Source organism: Lissotriton helveticus, chromosome 3_1 (genome assembly GCF_964261635.1).
Source record: "Lissotriton helveticus chromosome 3_1, aLisHel1.1, whole genome shotgun sequence".
NCBI classification, from domain to species: domain Eukaryota; kingdom Metazoa; phylum Chordata; class Amphibia; order Caudata; family Salamandridae; genus Lissotriton; species Lissotriton helveticus.
The window spans coordinates 1,566,073,435-1,566,091,647 of record NC_136061.1 but is presented as its reverse complement, the minus strand read 5'-3'; the positions used below and the strand labels follow the sequence as shown (position 1 = coordinate 1,566,091,647).

The window sequence follows — 18,213 nt, the reverse complement described above, 5'->3', positions numbered from 1 at the left end:
TATCCACTGCAGCGCCGGCAGCATGGGACCTCTTAGCGCCGGAGCCACAGTCCGCGCTGGGGCTGGATCCGCCGGAGGAGCTGACGGATCAGCAGGATCCTGACACGGGACCGCTGGGCCCGAAGGCACGCCGGCGGAAGCCCGAGGTCTAAACAGGCAGTCCAAGGCAGCAAGAAATTCTTGCATCCGTGCGGGAGTCGCCGACGGACCCGGGAAAGGTGGGTAGGTCGTGGGACTCCCAGGCTCCGAAGGAGCCGCAGTGGCGGAGCCCCTGTCCCTCTTGTCCACATCCGAGTACCGACAGGGGGGCGTCAGAAAGCAAAAACGCTCCTTCAACTTCTTTTTGTGACGTCTCTTACCTAAATCCGAAGACTTGGATCCCGGGGAGCGGTGATGACAGCTCCGTGAGCGGTAACGGGAACGACCCCTGGACCTCGAACGGTGCGGGGACAAGTGCCAAACTTCAAGCAACTTCCGGCGGTGCTCCCTCAAGCCCTTCGGGGCCACAGTCCTACAGTCCAGACAGGACCGGTAGTCATGGTCGCGCATGGGTGGCACCTAAGTAGTCTCTGTGATGTCATCTCGGCGCATACGACGCCAGCGACGGACGCGGAGCCACAGGACGCCACCTACTGATGCGCAGGGGTACTTCTAGTAAAACTTTCGGATTCCAGTCTGACGCCTGGGGATATTCTAAGGTAAGGAATCTATCACTAACATGTCTCTTTCAGGTTCCAAAGTTAGATTGCCACTCAGAATCATAGAAGTGGCTGAATATGCTATGAGGAGGATTTCACTCACTTTGCATTGCTTTTGACCTCATTTATCCATTTACTATAGGCACTTCCATGCTTCTTCTCCTTATCATGAAGCCTGGCTTGCTATCACCCACAACCTTGGAGTAGTGTAACTCCCCACTCTATGTCAGCAATGAGAATATTTCTGAGCAGCAGTAAATGAACTTGGATTGGCAGATAAGAATATCAGACTCAACTGGGTTCACAAAAATAATAATTGGCGATTTTAATTACTTCATCATAGCACCTTTTTCAAGATTGCTTTGGTCTAAAAAAATGTGTAAATTTCAACACTGGCTGTACTGATTCTCATCTTTCTTTCTCGGTCGTTGAATCTAGAGGGTCTGCCTGCCTCATAATTTAGAAGGTCTCAAGACAAAGTTCCCTGGCTAGTTAAGTAAATAAGAGCAAACCTCTAGATGCTCTGAGATATGTGCACTTTCTCTCAATGACTATAGCTGTATTGACTGGTGGCGTCTTTTTTATTGTCTAACTCCTGTCTCCTAGTTTTTTTCACACAAATGTTTTGACATCTAAGTACAGTTACTCCCTCTGCGGCGAATGTGGATCCTAACGAACAAGTTACTTACCTTCGGTAACGCTTTTTCTGGTAGATACAGTATCTGCCTGTGGATTCTTCACCTTGTGAATATCCCCCTGCGTCAGCAGCTTCCGGAAATTCTTTTTGTAGCTTCGCGCCGACGTGGACCGACGTCACAGAGGCACGGCATCGCGCGCGACTCCGCTGACGTCACCGACCCCATATCAGGCCCACGCCGGCGTGATGACATCAGTTCCGCCCCTTTTTTCCGTGCCTTCGAGGCACACGGACGGACCAATGGCAGTAGAACAAAGTATACACAGTACACAATGTCCAGATTACACACATAGTGTGAAAACAATAAAGGAAAGCAAAATGTAATAAACATTTCCTTTGACAATAAATATATATAAATATATACAATAAACATGGTATACAAGAGTGGACAAACGGGGAGGCGGGCGGGTCAGTGAGGAATCCACAGGCAGATACTGTATCTACCAGAAAAAGCGTTACCGATGGTAAGTAACTTGTTCTTCTGATAGATACATCTGCCTTGTGGATTCCTCACCTTGTGAATAGAATCCCACAGCAGTCCCACTCCCGTAGGAGGGTGTCCACTCTCCTATACCAAGAAATCCTGGAGGACAGAGCGCGCAAAGTGGCCGTCCCTCCTCACCTCGGTATCCAAGCAGTAATGCTTCGCGAAAGTGTGGAGGGAAGCCCAAGTTGCCGCTCTGCAAATGTCCTCTACAGGCACACCTCTAGAAAGAGCAGATGTTGCAGACTTAGCTCTAGTTGAATGAGCCCTTATACCCTCTGGAGGTTCCTTACCCACCAGGGAGTAGCAGATCTTGATGCACAAAATTATCCATCTTGAAAGCGTGCGCTTGTGCACAGATCTTCCTTTCCTGCAGCCAGCAAATCCAACGAACAGCTGGTCATCCAACCTGAACTCTCTTGTCCTGTCTAGGTAGAAGCTCACCTCCCTCTTAGGGTCCAAGCGATGAAGCCGCTCCTCCTCCTTGGAAGGGTGAGGGGGAGGATAGAAGGTAGGAAGGGTAACGGATTGCCCCAGGTGGAAAGGAGTTACCACCTTCGGCAGAAAAGCAGCCCTGGTCCTAAGAACCATTCGATCAGCATGAATGGATAAAAATGGGGGGCCTTGAACTAAGAGCTTGAAGCTCACTTACCCTCCTTGCCGAGGTATTTGCTACAAGGAAGACCGTCTTGAAAGACAAAAGCCTCAAGGGACATGAGTGTAAAGGCTCAAAAGGTGAACCCATCAAAAATGTAAGAACAAGGTTCAAGTCCCATTGAGGTACAATAAAAGGAGTGGGAGGAAATTTATTGATAAGGCCCTTGATGAACCGTAAAACAATAGGTGACTTAAACAAAGAGGGCTGGTCAGGCAAACAAAGGAAAACCGATAAGGCCGATAAATAACCCTTAATGGTTGCCACCGCAAAACCCTGCTGGGCCAAGGAAAGAGCAAATTGAAGAATATTGGACAAACGAGCCCTTAAAGGGTCAATGGACTTTTCCCCACACCAAGCAACGAACTTTGACCATCTATAGGAATAAATGGACTTAGTGGAGTCACGCCTGGCTGACAAAATGACATCCACCACATCGTGTGGGAGAGAAAAGGAACTCAGGTTGCCCCGTTCAATCTCCAGGCATGAAGGTGTAAGGTCTGGAGGTGGGGGTGTAGAACCTGCCCCTCCATCTGGGAGAGGAGATCTGCCCTGTGAGGGAGACGGAGCGGCGGGTGAGAGGAGAGGTGGAGAAGGTCTGAGTACCACACCCTTCTTGGCCAATCCGGGGCGATCAATATAACTTGGGCCCGGTCTTGGCGAATTTTCCTCAGAACCTGAGGAATCGAGGGTATGGGAGGAAACGCGTAAAGGAGTTGCGAGCCCCAACTCAACTGAAACGCGTCCCCTAAGGATCCCTGCATCGGAAACTGGAGGCTGCAGAATGACGGGCAGTGAGCAGTCTCTTAAGTGGCGAACAGGTCCACCCGAGGAGTTCCCCACGTCCGAAAGATGTGACGAACTACCTCTGGATGAAGCCTCCACTCGTGGTCGGCAGAGAACTGCCGACAGACTGTCCGCACGAACGTTCTGAACTCCGGCCAGATGTTTTGCCATCAGACAAATCTGATGATCCTGAACCCAGGACCAGAGACGCAGAGCCTCTCTGCAGAGACACTGCGACCCCACTCCTCCCTGCTTGTTGACATACCACATCGCGGTCGTGTTGTCCGTCAGGACCTGAACTGACCGCCCGCGAAGGGAAGGGAGGAAGGCCTTGAGTGCCAGACGTATCGCCCGTAATTCCAGCAGGTTGATGTGAAGCAACCTTTCCTCTGGAGACCAAAGACCCTTGACCTCCAGGTCCCCCAGATGAGCACCCCACCCTAGAGTGGATGCATTCGTTATTACCGTGGCCACCGATGGAGGAAGTTGAAAAGGCTTTCCTTGCGACAGATTGCCTTCCACGCTCCACCAAGACAGATCCGCTGCAGTTTCTCTGGAGATCCTCACTGACTCCCTGAGATCTCCGTTGTGCTGATACCACTGCCTGCGGAGGCACCACTGGAGTGCCCTCATGTGCCAGCGTGCATAGTTGACCAACAGAATGCAAGAAGCCATCAGACCGAGCAGACGTAAGACCTTCAGGACTGGAACAACCGCTCCATTGAAGAATAAAGGAATCATTTCCTGTATGTCGCGAATCCTTTGAGGAGGAGGGAATGCACGACATACAGTAGTGTCAAGTACCGCACCTATGACCAGGTTGCGCTGGGAGGGCACCAGGTGAGACTTGGGTACATTTATCGAAAAACCCAACCTGTGCAGCAAATGAGTTGTCTCTTGCAGATGAAGGAGCACCTTCTCTGGCGACTCCGCTTTGATCAGCCAGTCATCCAGATACGGGAATACAGGAATCCCCGACCTCCTGAGATGTGCTGCCACCACTGCCATCACCTTGGTGAAGACTCGAGGCACAGTAGTAAGACCAAACGGAAGGACCGCAAACTGGTAGTGTTGCGACCCAACCGTAAAACGGAGATACTTTATGTGCGACTTCAAGATGGGAATATGAAAATACGCATCCTGCAAGTCGATCAACACCATCCAGTCCTCTTCCAGCAGCGCTTGAAGAACCTGTGCAAGAGTGAGCATCTTGAACTTTTCCTGTTTCAGGAAAAGGTTCAAGATCCTGAGATCCAGGATTGGCCGAAGCCTGCCATCCTTCTTGGGGATCAGAAAATACCGGGAGTAGCATCTCTGACCTCTCTCCTGCTCCGGAACCACCTCTATCGCACCCTTTCTGAACAGTGCCAGGACTTCTTCCTGCAGGAGAAGCAGGTGGTCCTTCGAACAAAAACCCTGGCAAGGAGGGTAATTTGGGGGAAACTCCCGAAAGCGAAGAGCATACCCATTCCCCACGAGATTGAGAACCCAAAGATCCGATGTTATCAATTCCCAATCTCGTAGGAAAGGGGTAAGCCGACCCCCCACCGGTGCCACATGATCCGGAATGGTGGATCTAGGGCTGCTTTGCTGCGTTGGCAGGGGGCTGGGACGGGGAAGAGGAGGAGATTTGACGGCCTCGAGAACGGGCTCTTTGCTTGCCCCTAAAGCCCTGTACAGCGTGTTTTGCTGCTGCGGCTGCGGCTGCGTAGACTTGTAGGATCGAAAGGAAGATCTGCTAAATCCTCTGGTACGCCTTCCAAAAGTGCCCCTGGTCTGAAGGCCCAAACACTTGGCTGTCTCCTGCTGTCTTTAAAGCGTTCTAAAGCAGCGTCTGCCTTCTTGCCAAATAAACCAGATCCGTCGAAAGGGAGATCTAACAACGTAGATTGGACATCTGAAGAGAATTCACTCGACTTCAGCCACGCAGCTCTCCTCGTAGCTACAGAAGAGCCCATGACCCTTGCCACAGAGTCCGCCGTGTCCAAACCACTCTGAATCACCTGCCTTGCTGCAGACTGAGTGTCAGAGATAACCTCCTGGAAGTCTTTTCTATCCTCCTCCGGCAACTTGGGCACCCACTGTTTTACAGTGTCCATAAGGGCGTGAATATAACGCCCCATCAGACAGGTCGCATTTGTGGACTTCAGCGCCACACTGGCGGAGGAGAAAACCTTTTTAGCAGCCTGATCCTGCTTTCTCGACTCTTTTTCAGCTGGAACCTGAGGAAAAGCTCCCGTTGATCGTTTGGAACAGGCAGCTTGCACCACCAAACTCTCAGTCAGAGGGTGAGTGGATAAAAATTCTGGGTCATCAGGAGCAGCCCTGTACCTTCTGGCAACAGCCCTAGACAAGCTGACAAGGGTTTCTTCCAAACCTCTAAAATTGGATCTTTAAGGGCATCATTAAAGGGCAGCAATAGTTCAGTCACCGATGATGGAGAGTGAAGGACCTCTGTGAGAAGATTTGACTTGAACTCCGCAGTAGGGAAAGCAATGTTCAACAAACTTGCAGCCTTCTTAATCACAACGTGGTAAGGAGCCACATCTTTAGAGGGTTCGTCTGGTACTGAAACCAAATCCCACTCAGGGGACAGTTCAAGGCCACTGGCCACTGAAAGGTCCTCAGGATCCTGCAGTTCACCCTCCTCCAAATACTCCTCACAATAGTTCTCTTCATCCACCAGCCTCTGGGCTTCACGCCTCGACCTGTGCTTCACATTTGAAGCCGCCGGATCCACTGTCGGCTCCGTCGGAGCTGGCGCCGAGCCCGACGAGGAAGAATCCCACGACGTCGCTCAGGGTTCGTCATCAGGGAAGATGGAATCGGCGTCGAAGGATTCGGCGGCGTCGACTTCGGCGTTGATGGCTTCGAAGTCGAAGGCATCGCAGGCGTTGGAAAATGCCAATGCGGCGCCGGAGCCGGCATAAAGGGCATAAATGGCGCAGGAGCATAGGTTTGGGGGACACCCAGATCAAACGCCATCGGACCCGTGGGGCCAACAGGAGCCCCAGAGGGGTACATAGCCCTGGAGTAAATACCATACATCGCATTTAGGAAATGCGTCGGATCCTGACCTGGAGCCGGAAAGGTTGGGTACAGGCTGTTCTTGAGGGCGTGGAGTCGATACGACGTCGACTTCTTCTTCAGGCTGGTGCACCGGAGTCGACAGACCTTCGGGCAACAGAGCCTCTCCCTCTCCAACCATCTCCCCCTCACCTTCATCCTCCCGATCCGAAGAATGGGATGGAACCGGAGATGGATTCGCTGTCTGCTTCGGCAAACCTGGCGAATTCGCATGAGACGCCTCACCCCCGGCGTCCTGATCTTCCGAAGCCAAAGACACCACTTCTTTTTCAACCAGCTTCACCTGCGACTTCGGCTTAGAACCCGAATCTTTCCTCGAACGATGTCGGGATTCATGAGACCTCTTCTTATGCTTCTTTTTTGAAGATCTCGAAGCATGGGCCGAGGACGAGTCCGAACGCGACCTCGAGTGAGATCTTGACCTCGAGCGTCGAGGCCGCGACCTCGATTTCTTCTTCTCCTCAACTCCAGTAAGCTTTGCAACAATAAGCTTAGCTTCTCTCTCGCGGAGGGCCTTAGGAGTCATCTTCTTACAAGATCGGCAGTCTTCGACATCGTGGTCGGAGCTAAGACACCATAAACAGCATTCATGCGGATCCGTAATGGACATGGTCTTGCCGCATTCTCCACAGGCTTTAAAACCGGCCTTCTTCGAAGACATGTCGAAAGAGAAGACAATGAAACACCAACAATACAAAGTAACAAAGTTACTGCAAAAGCTACGGACGATCCCTAGAAAACCGTTAGCGTCGACGACGCGGAAAAAAGGGACCTGATGTCATCAGGCCGGTGTGGGCCTGATATGGGGTCGGTGACGTCAGCGGAGTCGCGCGCGATGCCGTGCCTCTGTGACGTTGGTCCACGTCGGCACGAAGCTACAAAAAGAATTTCCGGAACCTGCTGACGCAGGGGGATATTCACAAGGTGAGGAATCCACAAGGCAGATGTATCTATCAGAATATCAATTGTTTGCTATTTGGCCTTTCAGCGTTCTGTTTTATCCTTCAAAGAGAGCATGTTTCAAGATCGTATCTCTCATTGTGGGATTTCTGAATTTGGGGCCGAATTACACCTTTGTGACTAGGGTTCAAATTAGTATCTACAGTAAGTTGTACTAACCAATAAAGTAATAAGAAAAAACAAGCTCCTTAATTATTTTCAGCTCCAGAACTGAAGGCATAAAACATTTGGAAGACATACTCCATAAATGTTAATGTTTCATAGATATTTAGCATAATGCACAAAACAATTCCAGAGGGTGGCCACCTTTTATCCCATTGGTTTGAGTCCTAAGCAACAAAGGTGCATTTACTATTCGGTGCTCCAGCAATGTAATACCATGGTTCTGACTTCACTGTTCCGTAGAACAAAAGCGCCTAGTACAAATGCTTGGTAAACTGCTGATGGGGCCTTAAAACCTTACAGAAATGATCTATTATTTTTTTTAACAACTTTAATATTTTCATACCATAAGGATTAACATTTCACAGTTCACAAATGTCCTCATTACAGTTATGTGATTGAGCATCATGTGAAAAGTGACATACACGTGAAACCCATTGTAAGTATTCTGGTCTACGCACTTGAAAGGTCCCTATGTTCCCATGGAAAATGAAGTCACACAGTCACGTAAGTAGCATCCTGGTTTTACTACGATTCTAGGCTTCAGCTCTACTTCATAATTAAAGAGAAGGATATATTGCTACATTGCAGAGGAGGGTGCAAGCGCAACGTTCAGTTTTATCTTTTGACAGTTGTAGGGGACCACGTTCATAATTGTTCGCATTGGCCCAGCCAATCTCATATAGTTACTGCAATTTTTTCCATTGCACAGATCTGCCAAATGTTAGTCCATGACAAACCCATTGTTGGGAGGTCAGGAATTCTCCATTCATAAACCATTGATAGAGTGCTTGCAAGACCAGTCTAATCCTCACCGAGGAGGATAGAATGTATAGACCAACCTCGTCAATATCCACCAGTATAACTAGGATTTGATTTTGAGGTCATTGAATATGTGTAACGTCTTTGATAAAAGCCAGGACTTCCTTACAATAACACGTGTAAGTATGACCTCCATCTCATCACATCCCCTCCAGTATTGGTTAGACTCACTGAACACTGCCTTTAGGCTTACCGGGTGTTATAGTCATATGATATCAATTCATATGCATTCTTTTTCTAGCTCATGCAGATTGAGGGCACTAAAGTTCTTTGCCAGATAATGTCCCACACACTATCTAGGAACTCGACCTGAATCTCACCTTGCCTTTCTTTAATGTATGTGTGAGTCTGGCATATATTCACTGTTAGTAATAGGGTTTCTGGTTGGCTACGGTATGCATACCACCCATGCAGAACCCACCACTCTATTTAGGGTAAGTCTGCTACACACCGAAGATAACCTGTGCTCGCCCTCTAGTAAATTGGCGCAGAGCAGGCAGACTTATCTACAGAGGCAATGTGTTAAAATGTAGTGCAATGCATACAGCAACACAATGAATTCACTGCAAAAGAGACTCCACACAGGATTACATGAAAGTAGATTACTATATTAGGCATAACAGCATAAGATGACCAAAGCGACATGAATCAGATAAATACTTTGCAAGTAATTCAGACTTTTAAAGACAATCAAAGGTTTTGCAGTAATATAACCATGGTATTCTTTGTTTGGCAGAACACATGATCATTACCATAAGAATCACATAGGTATTCCTATGTTACTCATCCACCATAGACTGAGTGTTCTAATTCACCCTTGGTTGAGTTCCCACAGTAGGTCACACTCAACTAAGAGGGTACGTCCCTCGTTCCAGTCTTGTGGCCAAAATCCGCAGGGGAAACATGTCTAGGTACATTTTAGGTTCACGCAGGTCGGCTGTGAGGCCACGCAGGTCAACGGACCTACATTTTCTGGACAGAAATGCCTTCCAATCCTGCTGTGTATCCGGAACCATCTGAGGCTCTCGAACTGCCAATACTTCCTGTAAGCAGAACAGCAAGCTAAAGAGTGGGGGGCAGCTTCAAGGATCCCTGGGACCCAATCACCCACTGTACCCATTGTGGGGACGGGTCCAACTTGGGGGAATAACAGGTTACAGGAAACCCTCTGAATGACGTGGGGGATGATACCTGCAGGAATGTCAGTGGGCCGTCGGGTAGAGGACCCGCATCTTCAAATTCCAGGCTTCCCTGGCTATTCACACACGACGCTGCTCTGATAGCGGAGCTTGTGTGCCTGACCCGCCCTGGTTGCTGGGTAATGCGTCGTGGAAGGGCAGTGCTGAGAGGTGTCCCGGCATCTCTCTATCACAGCTGACTTTGAAATCCACACATGCAGCGTGAGGCAAAAGGGGAAGCGCTGATTCAGGACACCACCTCAGCGCTCCATCGTTTCTCTCTGTTGGTGCAGCTTCTTGCCCAAACACAGCTCTTTAGACTGCAGCAAAGTGCATGTTCTCCTCGCACCAACTCTGTTCTGTTCCTTATCACCTTAGCTGCTGGACTCATGAATAACAAGAGGACCATGGCCACAAAGAGATGGCGGTCTTTGCTGATCCTGAGACCTCTTGAACAGGGGGCAAGCCAACAAGTCCTTGGAGAACTCTTGGGGGCAAAAAAGCAGGTAACAGGCCAGCTCTTCCAGATAAGCTGCAAAGCGGCAGTTCCTCCTGCAGCCCAGCAAACAGCAAAGCAGTTAACAAGAATGGCTGTTTCTCCAGGCAGCACAGCTGTACTCCTAACAATGTGCAGATGTAGAGCGAGCAACGTCTGGTTACAAGTCCCATGCAGTGCTAAAAACATGTGGTCAGAGACCAAATACTTATACTCACAAGTGTCTTTGATGAAGGGGAGACTTCAAAAGAACCCTCACAGAGATCCCTTCAGCACAGACCTGGCTCCAGACAACCAGTACGGAGTAAATTAGCCCTCTGTGTGAGGGCAGGACTCAACCTATTCAGATATAGTGTGGACCACCTCTCCCTCTCCCTGTCCAGGAAGACTATCAGTGTTTAGCCAATATTGTGGCTAGACAGAATGCACACAATGTAGCTCTCACCTAGCCCACATGTCTATTGGCGACAAGCTGCAAAGAACAAAGAGTTAAAAGCACTGAGAAATGTCCACTTACTAAAAGTTCACGTAATGATGCCTTCAAGGGAATGGATTATTTTTTGGAATCAATGTCAGGACAAAATTTAACAAAATAAATTAACTTTAAGCCCCATGTGGTGACTTAATACAAACAAATGTTAGAAGTGAATTAGTCCATTAATCTACGAGTCACTCATCAAGCTGTAATGTATTCAGTCAAGAAAACAATGAACAAGGGTGTATACTTCAAAAAGATAAACTTTATATAAAAAGTTATATTATAAAAGGGTACAGACTACAATTCACAAAATGACAACAGAACACCACAATAGCACCCAATAGGTTAAAATAACCCTTGGCATGCCTCATGTGCTACGGCTATTACAGATCATCTCCCAGTTTCTGTTATCAAGACAATGTGTCAAACAGCTGCCTTCCCTGACCAATTAGGTTAAATATAAAAAGTGGATTAGATGTTTTCGTTTCCTAAGGGTCAGAATGTGCAATCATCTGGATTTCACTTTAAAGGGAACTTGTGCAAACAAAGTCAACACTTGAGCTCTTTAAATTCTGTAGATCCAAAAGACCTTCATCAGGAAGTGTAAGTTTCACTCGCTAAACTTCCAAATTAATAGAATGAGTGGGTCTTCTGTCTCTCAGTAATTCAAAGATCTGACATACTACAGAGTTTTCTAACTAGCATGTCCAAGCTCATCAGCATTACAATCAGTTATAAACACTAGTCGTGTAATTCTGCTTCAAGAATGCGTCTAACGTCCTGTGACATCTTTTGGAAAGTTAGCTTGTGTAAACCATGTTTTCCATTAGCTCTCCAAATAGCTCCTTATATCTGTTCTTGTTTCGTTATCATGGCAATACATGATGTCCTCTGATGAGCAATGACACAATTGAGTGCACTTTATTTACCTTGTAGTTGGGCGCAATGCCTTTCCGTGGTTCCAGATACTGCAAGCAATTTGTTCTAGTTATACATTTCACAAACAGATTTATAAAATGATTATTGCAGTTTTAGCAGACATAGTACACAAAATACTGAGAAATGATGAAGAGGCGTACCACGTTGCTTGGTCCTGTCCAGATACACTCCACCACTGTCTGGTTAACCGCTTTAACTTTCAAGCTCGGAACTGCTGGTCTTGTACCCAAGGTCACAACATGTTCAAAAGATATAGGACTGTCACCAAAAGCAGTTTTGGCCCAGGCAGAAATTTCATACGCTGTTTGCGCTGTTAGATTACGCACTATAGAAGACAAAAAGAGCCAGTCATTTAAAAAAATGTACACCAGTTAATAGGAAACAGTGATCAAAGCAGGGTATTGAACAATATAACAGCTTTGCACTGATACATCGAGATTCTGTTGTGTTTTACATGTGTCTCTTTAACATTACAGGTTTTCCTTATTAGATTGCTCTGTATGATGCGTTATGTGGGAAATAGAACGCAATAGCTACTCATTTCGCAAGATGTACACCTTTGCATAAAGTTGTATGATGGCATCATTGCATTTTATGCCTTCTCCACTGCTGGTCAGGTGGTTGTCCACTTCCAGGGAGTGACTATTTCACGACTGCTACAGCCCTCAACAGTGGACTATAATGGTAAATCGAAGAGAAAAAAGGATGCGTTTTCGTTTACTCACTATGTTTTGGTATTAGGGCTGCTGTTGGATATTTCACTGAGGCACACAAAACAATCAATAGAGCCTTACAACAGTGAAAGAAGATCTGTAGATGACAAATTCCTCTGGCCAATATATTCTGGTCAAAACAATGGTAAAACATCGGACTAAGCACCCACCACACCGGAGTTTCATGGCAGAAAAGGAAATGCATGAAAAACTTTACTTACAATTAGTTTGTAGTTTGTAGTGCTGTCAGCATTTGCTGTGCATACATCTAATTTCGAGATCCGAACATTACAGTATCGGCAATCACTGAATGAACCCTGATCGTATCTTCGAAACTCACAGTTCAAATGACAGACGCCACATTAGATTTTGCTATCTTTCCCCATAACAAAGGTAGTCAGTGTGTTAGTATGCTATAATGAGAACTCAAGTCTACTAATCGTCCTCCAGAGTAGAACCATGAGGATGTGGGTCCTATTCTCATTTAAACCATGTATTAAATGTTGCTTTCCTAGTGCTTCACCCCAACCCCCCACCCCCTCCGAGCTAGAACGAGTTGGGGGGTGAAAAGGTCAGACACCAAGTAGGTTGAAGAGACCTTTATTTAGCTGTCAACATCAACATTCCCGGGCATGATATGACGCACCACGAGACTTCACCATCTCACGTTCCCCAACTCAACATTCTAGACACCAATGAGACCCAACGTACGAGTTACTTACCTTCGGTAACGATGTATCTGGTAGAGACGATTCTAGCCGCAGTTTCCTTCACGTAGAATTATCCCCAGCCGTGAAACTGGATCCGGAAAATGTTTGCCACAGCATCCCTGAGCATTGGGGGGAGGGGAATGGCACCACGTGACTCCGCCCCTGCGTCTGTGCAGGTGACGTCAGGGAGGTCACACAAGTCACGCTCCGGCGCGCCTACGTCAGTTTTCTTCTGGGGAACTTTTCCGCGCCACAATGAGGAGCCATCAGACAAAACTATGAGAGTATAGTAACAGTGTGCAAAAAGGAATGGTGGGGAACAACACTGCAGTACCCAAAGCAGGGAAAAAAGTAAGAACAGAGCATAGCCCTGAACAGCAACCCTGCCAGCACAAAGAAAGCCCCCCCCCCCCCCCCCCCCCGGAGTCAAGAACACATGAAAAGTGTCATGAAAACATATGGTAGGACCACAACCCCAACCAATTACAATGAAGGGGAACCAGTGTGGGATAAACGAGGCACGACAAGACTCCCAGACAGCCCCCAACACAGAATGTAACAACCCTTGTAAGGAACAAGGGAAGAGGCCCAACCAAAAGACGACCCCACCTTGAGGATACCAGAGGGGCCAGGACCCCTAGCAATGAAGAGGGGGGGGCAAGAGAAGGAGGAATAGGCCCCAACCTGGGGAAACTAGGACACAGAAGTACCTACAAACCGACCCTCTCAAGCGCCAAAAGGGGAGGAAGGAACAAATAAACAGGACGAACATCCTGCCAGCAAAGAGCGACAGAATTCACACACTGAAGATATAGCCACCCACAGGGAGGCGAATGCGGAAGACCAAACCAAAAGGTCCTCGCAGAACGGGGAGGAAGAGTGGGCCGTGAAGGAATCTGCGGCTAGAATCGTCTCTACCAGATACATCGTTACCGAAGGTAAGTAACTTGTACATCTGATAGAGACTACTAGCCGCAGATTTCTTCACGTAGAATAGATACCCTAGCCATACCCAAGGAGAAGAAGCGTCTGCAAGAGGACCCCAGCAGCCTGGTCACAACAGAGGGTCCCACAGGGGCCGAGTCCCAAAGACAGGACGAGGAGCCCGACCCCAGACAAGGGGAACACCCGCAAGCAAAAGACCACCAACCCCGAGGGGAATGCAGGAAAGGAGAAGAGAAGAGGTAGCCTGTCCTCGCTGAGCAGAGGAAACAAGGCAAGGCGAAAGGAGGCCAAAGCACCCAACGCCCACCCAAGGCAACAAAACCTCTGCGCAAGGAAGTGGAGCACCATAGGAAAAGAGCAACCTATAGACTCCAAGGAGAAGAGGCAGAGCGAAGGCAAGCCTCCTCCCACCGGTCACACACCCAGTGAAGAGGGCCGCCAAGCTTAACTCAGCCAGAAGGCAAAGACCAGACAGAACGGCGCCATTCGCAATAACCATGCGGAAGCCGAAAAGGGGCAGCCCAAGGTCACCCAGGAAGAACCGTTCCGCACCCCGCAGGGACAGACTGCACCGGAAAGGGAACAGGAACTCAGGGACCATCAAAACCCACAGGTAGGAGAGGTAGAACTGAGTGCAAGGCCCACAGGAAGGAGCGGACAAGGCAAGGATGACTGTCCCACCAAATTGCCAAAAAGGCACAATTGTGCAGAAAAACAGCAGGTCAGCACCAGCAAGTGCATCCAGACGCCAAAAGCACCGCAGAAGGATGCGCTCAGGGCAAGCCAAACGCCAGCCGAAGACCTAGAGCAAGAAGGCGAGAAGGGTCCGGACACGCTCCAGGGAGGTGTCCGCACCCACAGCCCAAAAACAAGTGGAACCAGGCAGGGCCAAAACACCCGACCGCAGACAGCAGGCCAGACCGGACAACAGCACAGTGACCCTGGAGAAGGACAACCGCAACTCAAGCCATCCCAGCCATCAGCAAGAGGATTGCAACTGCAACATACCTTAACGCCACGGAGAACAGAGGCCGCGCATAACAGAGCTATATAACAGCTACCATTGCTCCACATAGGGCAGGTTACGTCCCAAAGCACAAGTTACTACTTGTGTAACGATATATCTGTAAGAGACATTAGTTAGTGATAGATTCCTTACCTTAGAATATCCCCAGGCGTCAGACTGGATCCGGAAAATTTTGCATTGCAATACCCCTGCACGCCGGCAGGCATCGTCCGCGGCTCCGCGTCTGTCGTCGGCGTCATTAGCGCCGGAATGACGTCTTCGGAGTACTTAGACGCCGCCCTCGTGCGCTGACGTCAGTTCTGATACACAGCTTTTCCGCGCCAGATACGCAGAGCCATGTAGAACCAACACTGGTGCCATGAAACTAGGGCCCTGAAAGGGGATGACCTTAACCCTAGATATCGGTTCGCAGAACGGGGAGGATGGGTGAGTCGGTAAGGAATCTATCACTAACTAATGTCTCTTACAGATATATCGTTACACAAGTAGTTACTTGTGCATCTGAAAGAGACACGTTAGTGATAGATTTCTTACCTTAGAATAGATACCCCAGCAATACCAACCCCGGTGGTGGGTCTGCGAACCAATAATCACACCAGAAAGTCCTGGAGGACGGAACGGCCAAAGAAGCCATCCCTCCGGACTTGGCTGTCCAGGCAGTAGTGTCTTGCAAACGTGTGCAGCGAGGCCCACGTGGATGCCTGACAAATGTCCTGCAAGGGCACTCCTCGACCCAGGGCAGTTGTAGTCGCCGTGGCCCGAGTGGAAATAGCCCTCAGCCCAACAGGAGGTTCCTTCTTAGCCAATGAGTAACACGCCTGGATACCCAAGATAATCCACCGGGAGATGGTCTGCTTGTGCACCGCCTTACCCTTCTTAGCGCCCACGTAACCACGAAGAGTTGGTCATCCACCCGGAACTGGCGTGTGCGATCCAGGCAGTAAGAGAGCGCACGTTTTGGGTCCAGACGGTGGAGCCGCTCTTCCTCTTTCGAGGGATGCGGAGGCAGAAAGAAGGTGGGCAAGGTAATGGACTGCCTGATGTGGAAGGCCGTGACAACCTTGGGAAGGAAAGAGGGCCTTGTCCGCAAAACAACCTTGTCCGGATGGACAGAGAGGAAAGGAGGTGTCGAAGAAAGAGCCTGGAGCTCACTCACTCTCCTGGCAGAGGTGATGGCAACCAGGAAAGCAGTCTTCAAAGTAAGAAGACGGAGAGGACAGTTATGGAGCGGCTCAAAGGGAGCACACATTAGGTAAGTAAGAACAAGGTTCAAGTCCCACTGGGGCATCACGAAAGGAACAGGAGGGAACATGTGTGTGATGCCCTTCAAAAACCTATTTACACTTGGGGACTTGAACAAGGAAGGCTGATCAGGTAGCCTCAAGAAGGCGGAAAGGGCAGAAAGGTACCCCTTGATAGTGCCCAGAGCAGAGCCCTGCTGGGCAAGAGAAAGAAGGAAGAGGAGAACCTCAGAAAGGGGGTGCAGAGAGTGGATCCACAGCCTTTGCTGTGCACCATGCCACAAATCTGTTCCATCTGCAGGCGTATACCGACTTTGTGGAGGGACGCCTGGCTGCCAGAATGACATTACAGACTTCAGGAGGCAAGTCAAATGGCCTCAAGTGTCGCTGCTCAATCTCCAAGCTTGTAGGTGGAGACTGGACAGGTTCGGGTGGAGGACCGTCCCCTGCTGCTGTGACAGAAGGTCCTCCCGAAGAGGCAGACGAATCGGGGGATCGACTGACATGCTGAGTAGATCGGGATACCAGTATCTTCGTGCCCAGTCTGGAGCCACAAGGATAACCTGGGCCCAGTCGTGCCTGATCTCCCTCCTTCAGCACTCTGGGCAGAAGTGGTATAGGCGGAAAGGCGTACAATAGACCGCAACTCCACTCGCGACGAAAAGCGTCTCCGAGCGAGTGCCGCCTTGGAAATTCCAACGTGCAGAACTGATGACATTGCGCGTTCTCTTCTGTGGCGAATAGATCTAACCAAGGCTCTCCCCACTGCTGAAAGAGACCTTGCGCCACGTCCGAGTTCAGACGCCATTCGTGATCCATCATGTACCGACGGCTGAGTTTGTCCGCCCTGGCGTTCAGAGAACCTGCCAGGTGTTGAACCACCAGGGTCACGCCCTGATCTTCCAGCCACTGCCAGAGGCGCAGAGCCTCCTGGCAAAGGGTCCACGACCCCACCCCGCCCTGTTTGTTGCAGTACCACATGGCGGTGGTGTTGTCCGTGAACACCTGCACTACACTCCCCCGGACAGAGGGGAGGAATGCCTTCAGTGCCAGACGAATCGCCCGCAGCTCCAAAAGGTTGATGTGGAGCTGGGACTCCGCCGGAGACTAGAGGCCTCTGATCTCCGCCTCTCCCATGTGGCCCCCCCAGCCCAGGAGGGACGCGTCTGTCACAACCACGTGCTCCGGGTGGGGTAGGGAGAGGGATCTGCCACTGACCCAATCGCGGTCCGTGAGCCACCACTGCAACTGCCTTGCAGTGCCCTCCGAGATCAAGACATGGTCGGACAAGTTTCCCTGATGCTGGGCCCACTGAAACTTCAGGTCCTACTGCAGAGCCCGCATCCGCCACCGGGCGTGATGCACCAGAAGGATGCAGGAGGCCATCAGCCCCAGAAGCCGCAGCGTCAACCTGACCGAGACCCGGGATAAAGGCTGAAAGATCGGAATCAGAGCCTGAATATCCCGAACCCGCTGTTCGGGAGGATAAACCTGAAACTGCGCCGAGTCCAGAACATCTCCAATGAAGAGGAGCTTCTGAGAGGGACACAGGTGTGACTTCGGCACGTTGATGGAGAACCCCAGCAAGTGCAGGAGGTCGGCCGTAGTCTGGAGGTGGCGGACGACTGTCTGGGGCGAGCACGCCTTCAACAACCGTCGTCGAGGTAGGGGAAGACTGACACCCCTAACCTGCGCAGATGAGCTGCGACCACCGCCATCACTTTCGTGAACACCCGTGGGGCGCTGGTAAGGCCGAAGGGGAGCACGATAAACTGAAAGTGCTCGTGGCCTACCGTGAATCGCAGGTAACGCCGGTGGGCCGGCAGGACGGGGATGTGAAAATAAGCGTCCTGCAAGTCCAACGCTACCATCCAGTCTCCGGGGTCCAGGGCAGCTAAGACCTGAGCCAAGGTCAGCATCTTGAACTTCTCCTTCTGGAGGAAACCGTTGACGTTCCGTAGGTCCAAGATAGGGCGTAGGCTCCCTTTGCCCTTCTTGGGTACCAGAAAGTAGTGGGAGTAACAACCACATCCTACTTCCGGCCCAGGAACGCGCACAATGGCCCCCTTGGCCAAGTGGGCCGTGACTTCCTCTTGCAGAAGTTGCAAGTGATCCCCCGACACGCGGTGGAATTG

The 18,213-nt window shown here is 50.0% G+C and overlaps 1 protein-coding gene across 1 annotated transcript in view; it reads right to left on the bottom strand.

Moving 5' to 3' along the window:
• Positions 1-18,213, bottom strand: part of SORL1 (sortilin related receptor 1) — an 852,839-nt gene that overhangs the window by 74,380 nt on the left and 760,246 nt on the right. The window contains exon 41 of the mRNA XM_078682321.1: positions 11,583-11,767. Coding sequence (XP_078538447.1) covers positions 11,583-11,767 — 185 coding nt within the window. The remainder of the gene's footprint in view (positions 1-11,582; positions 11,768-18,213) is intronic.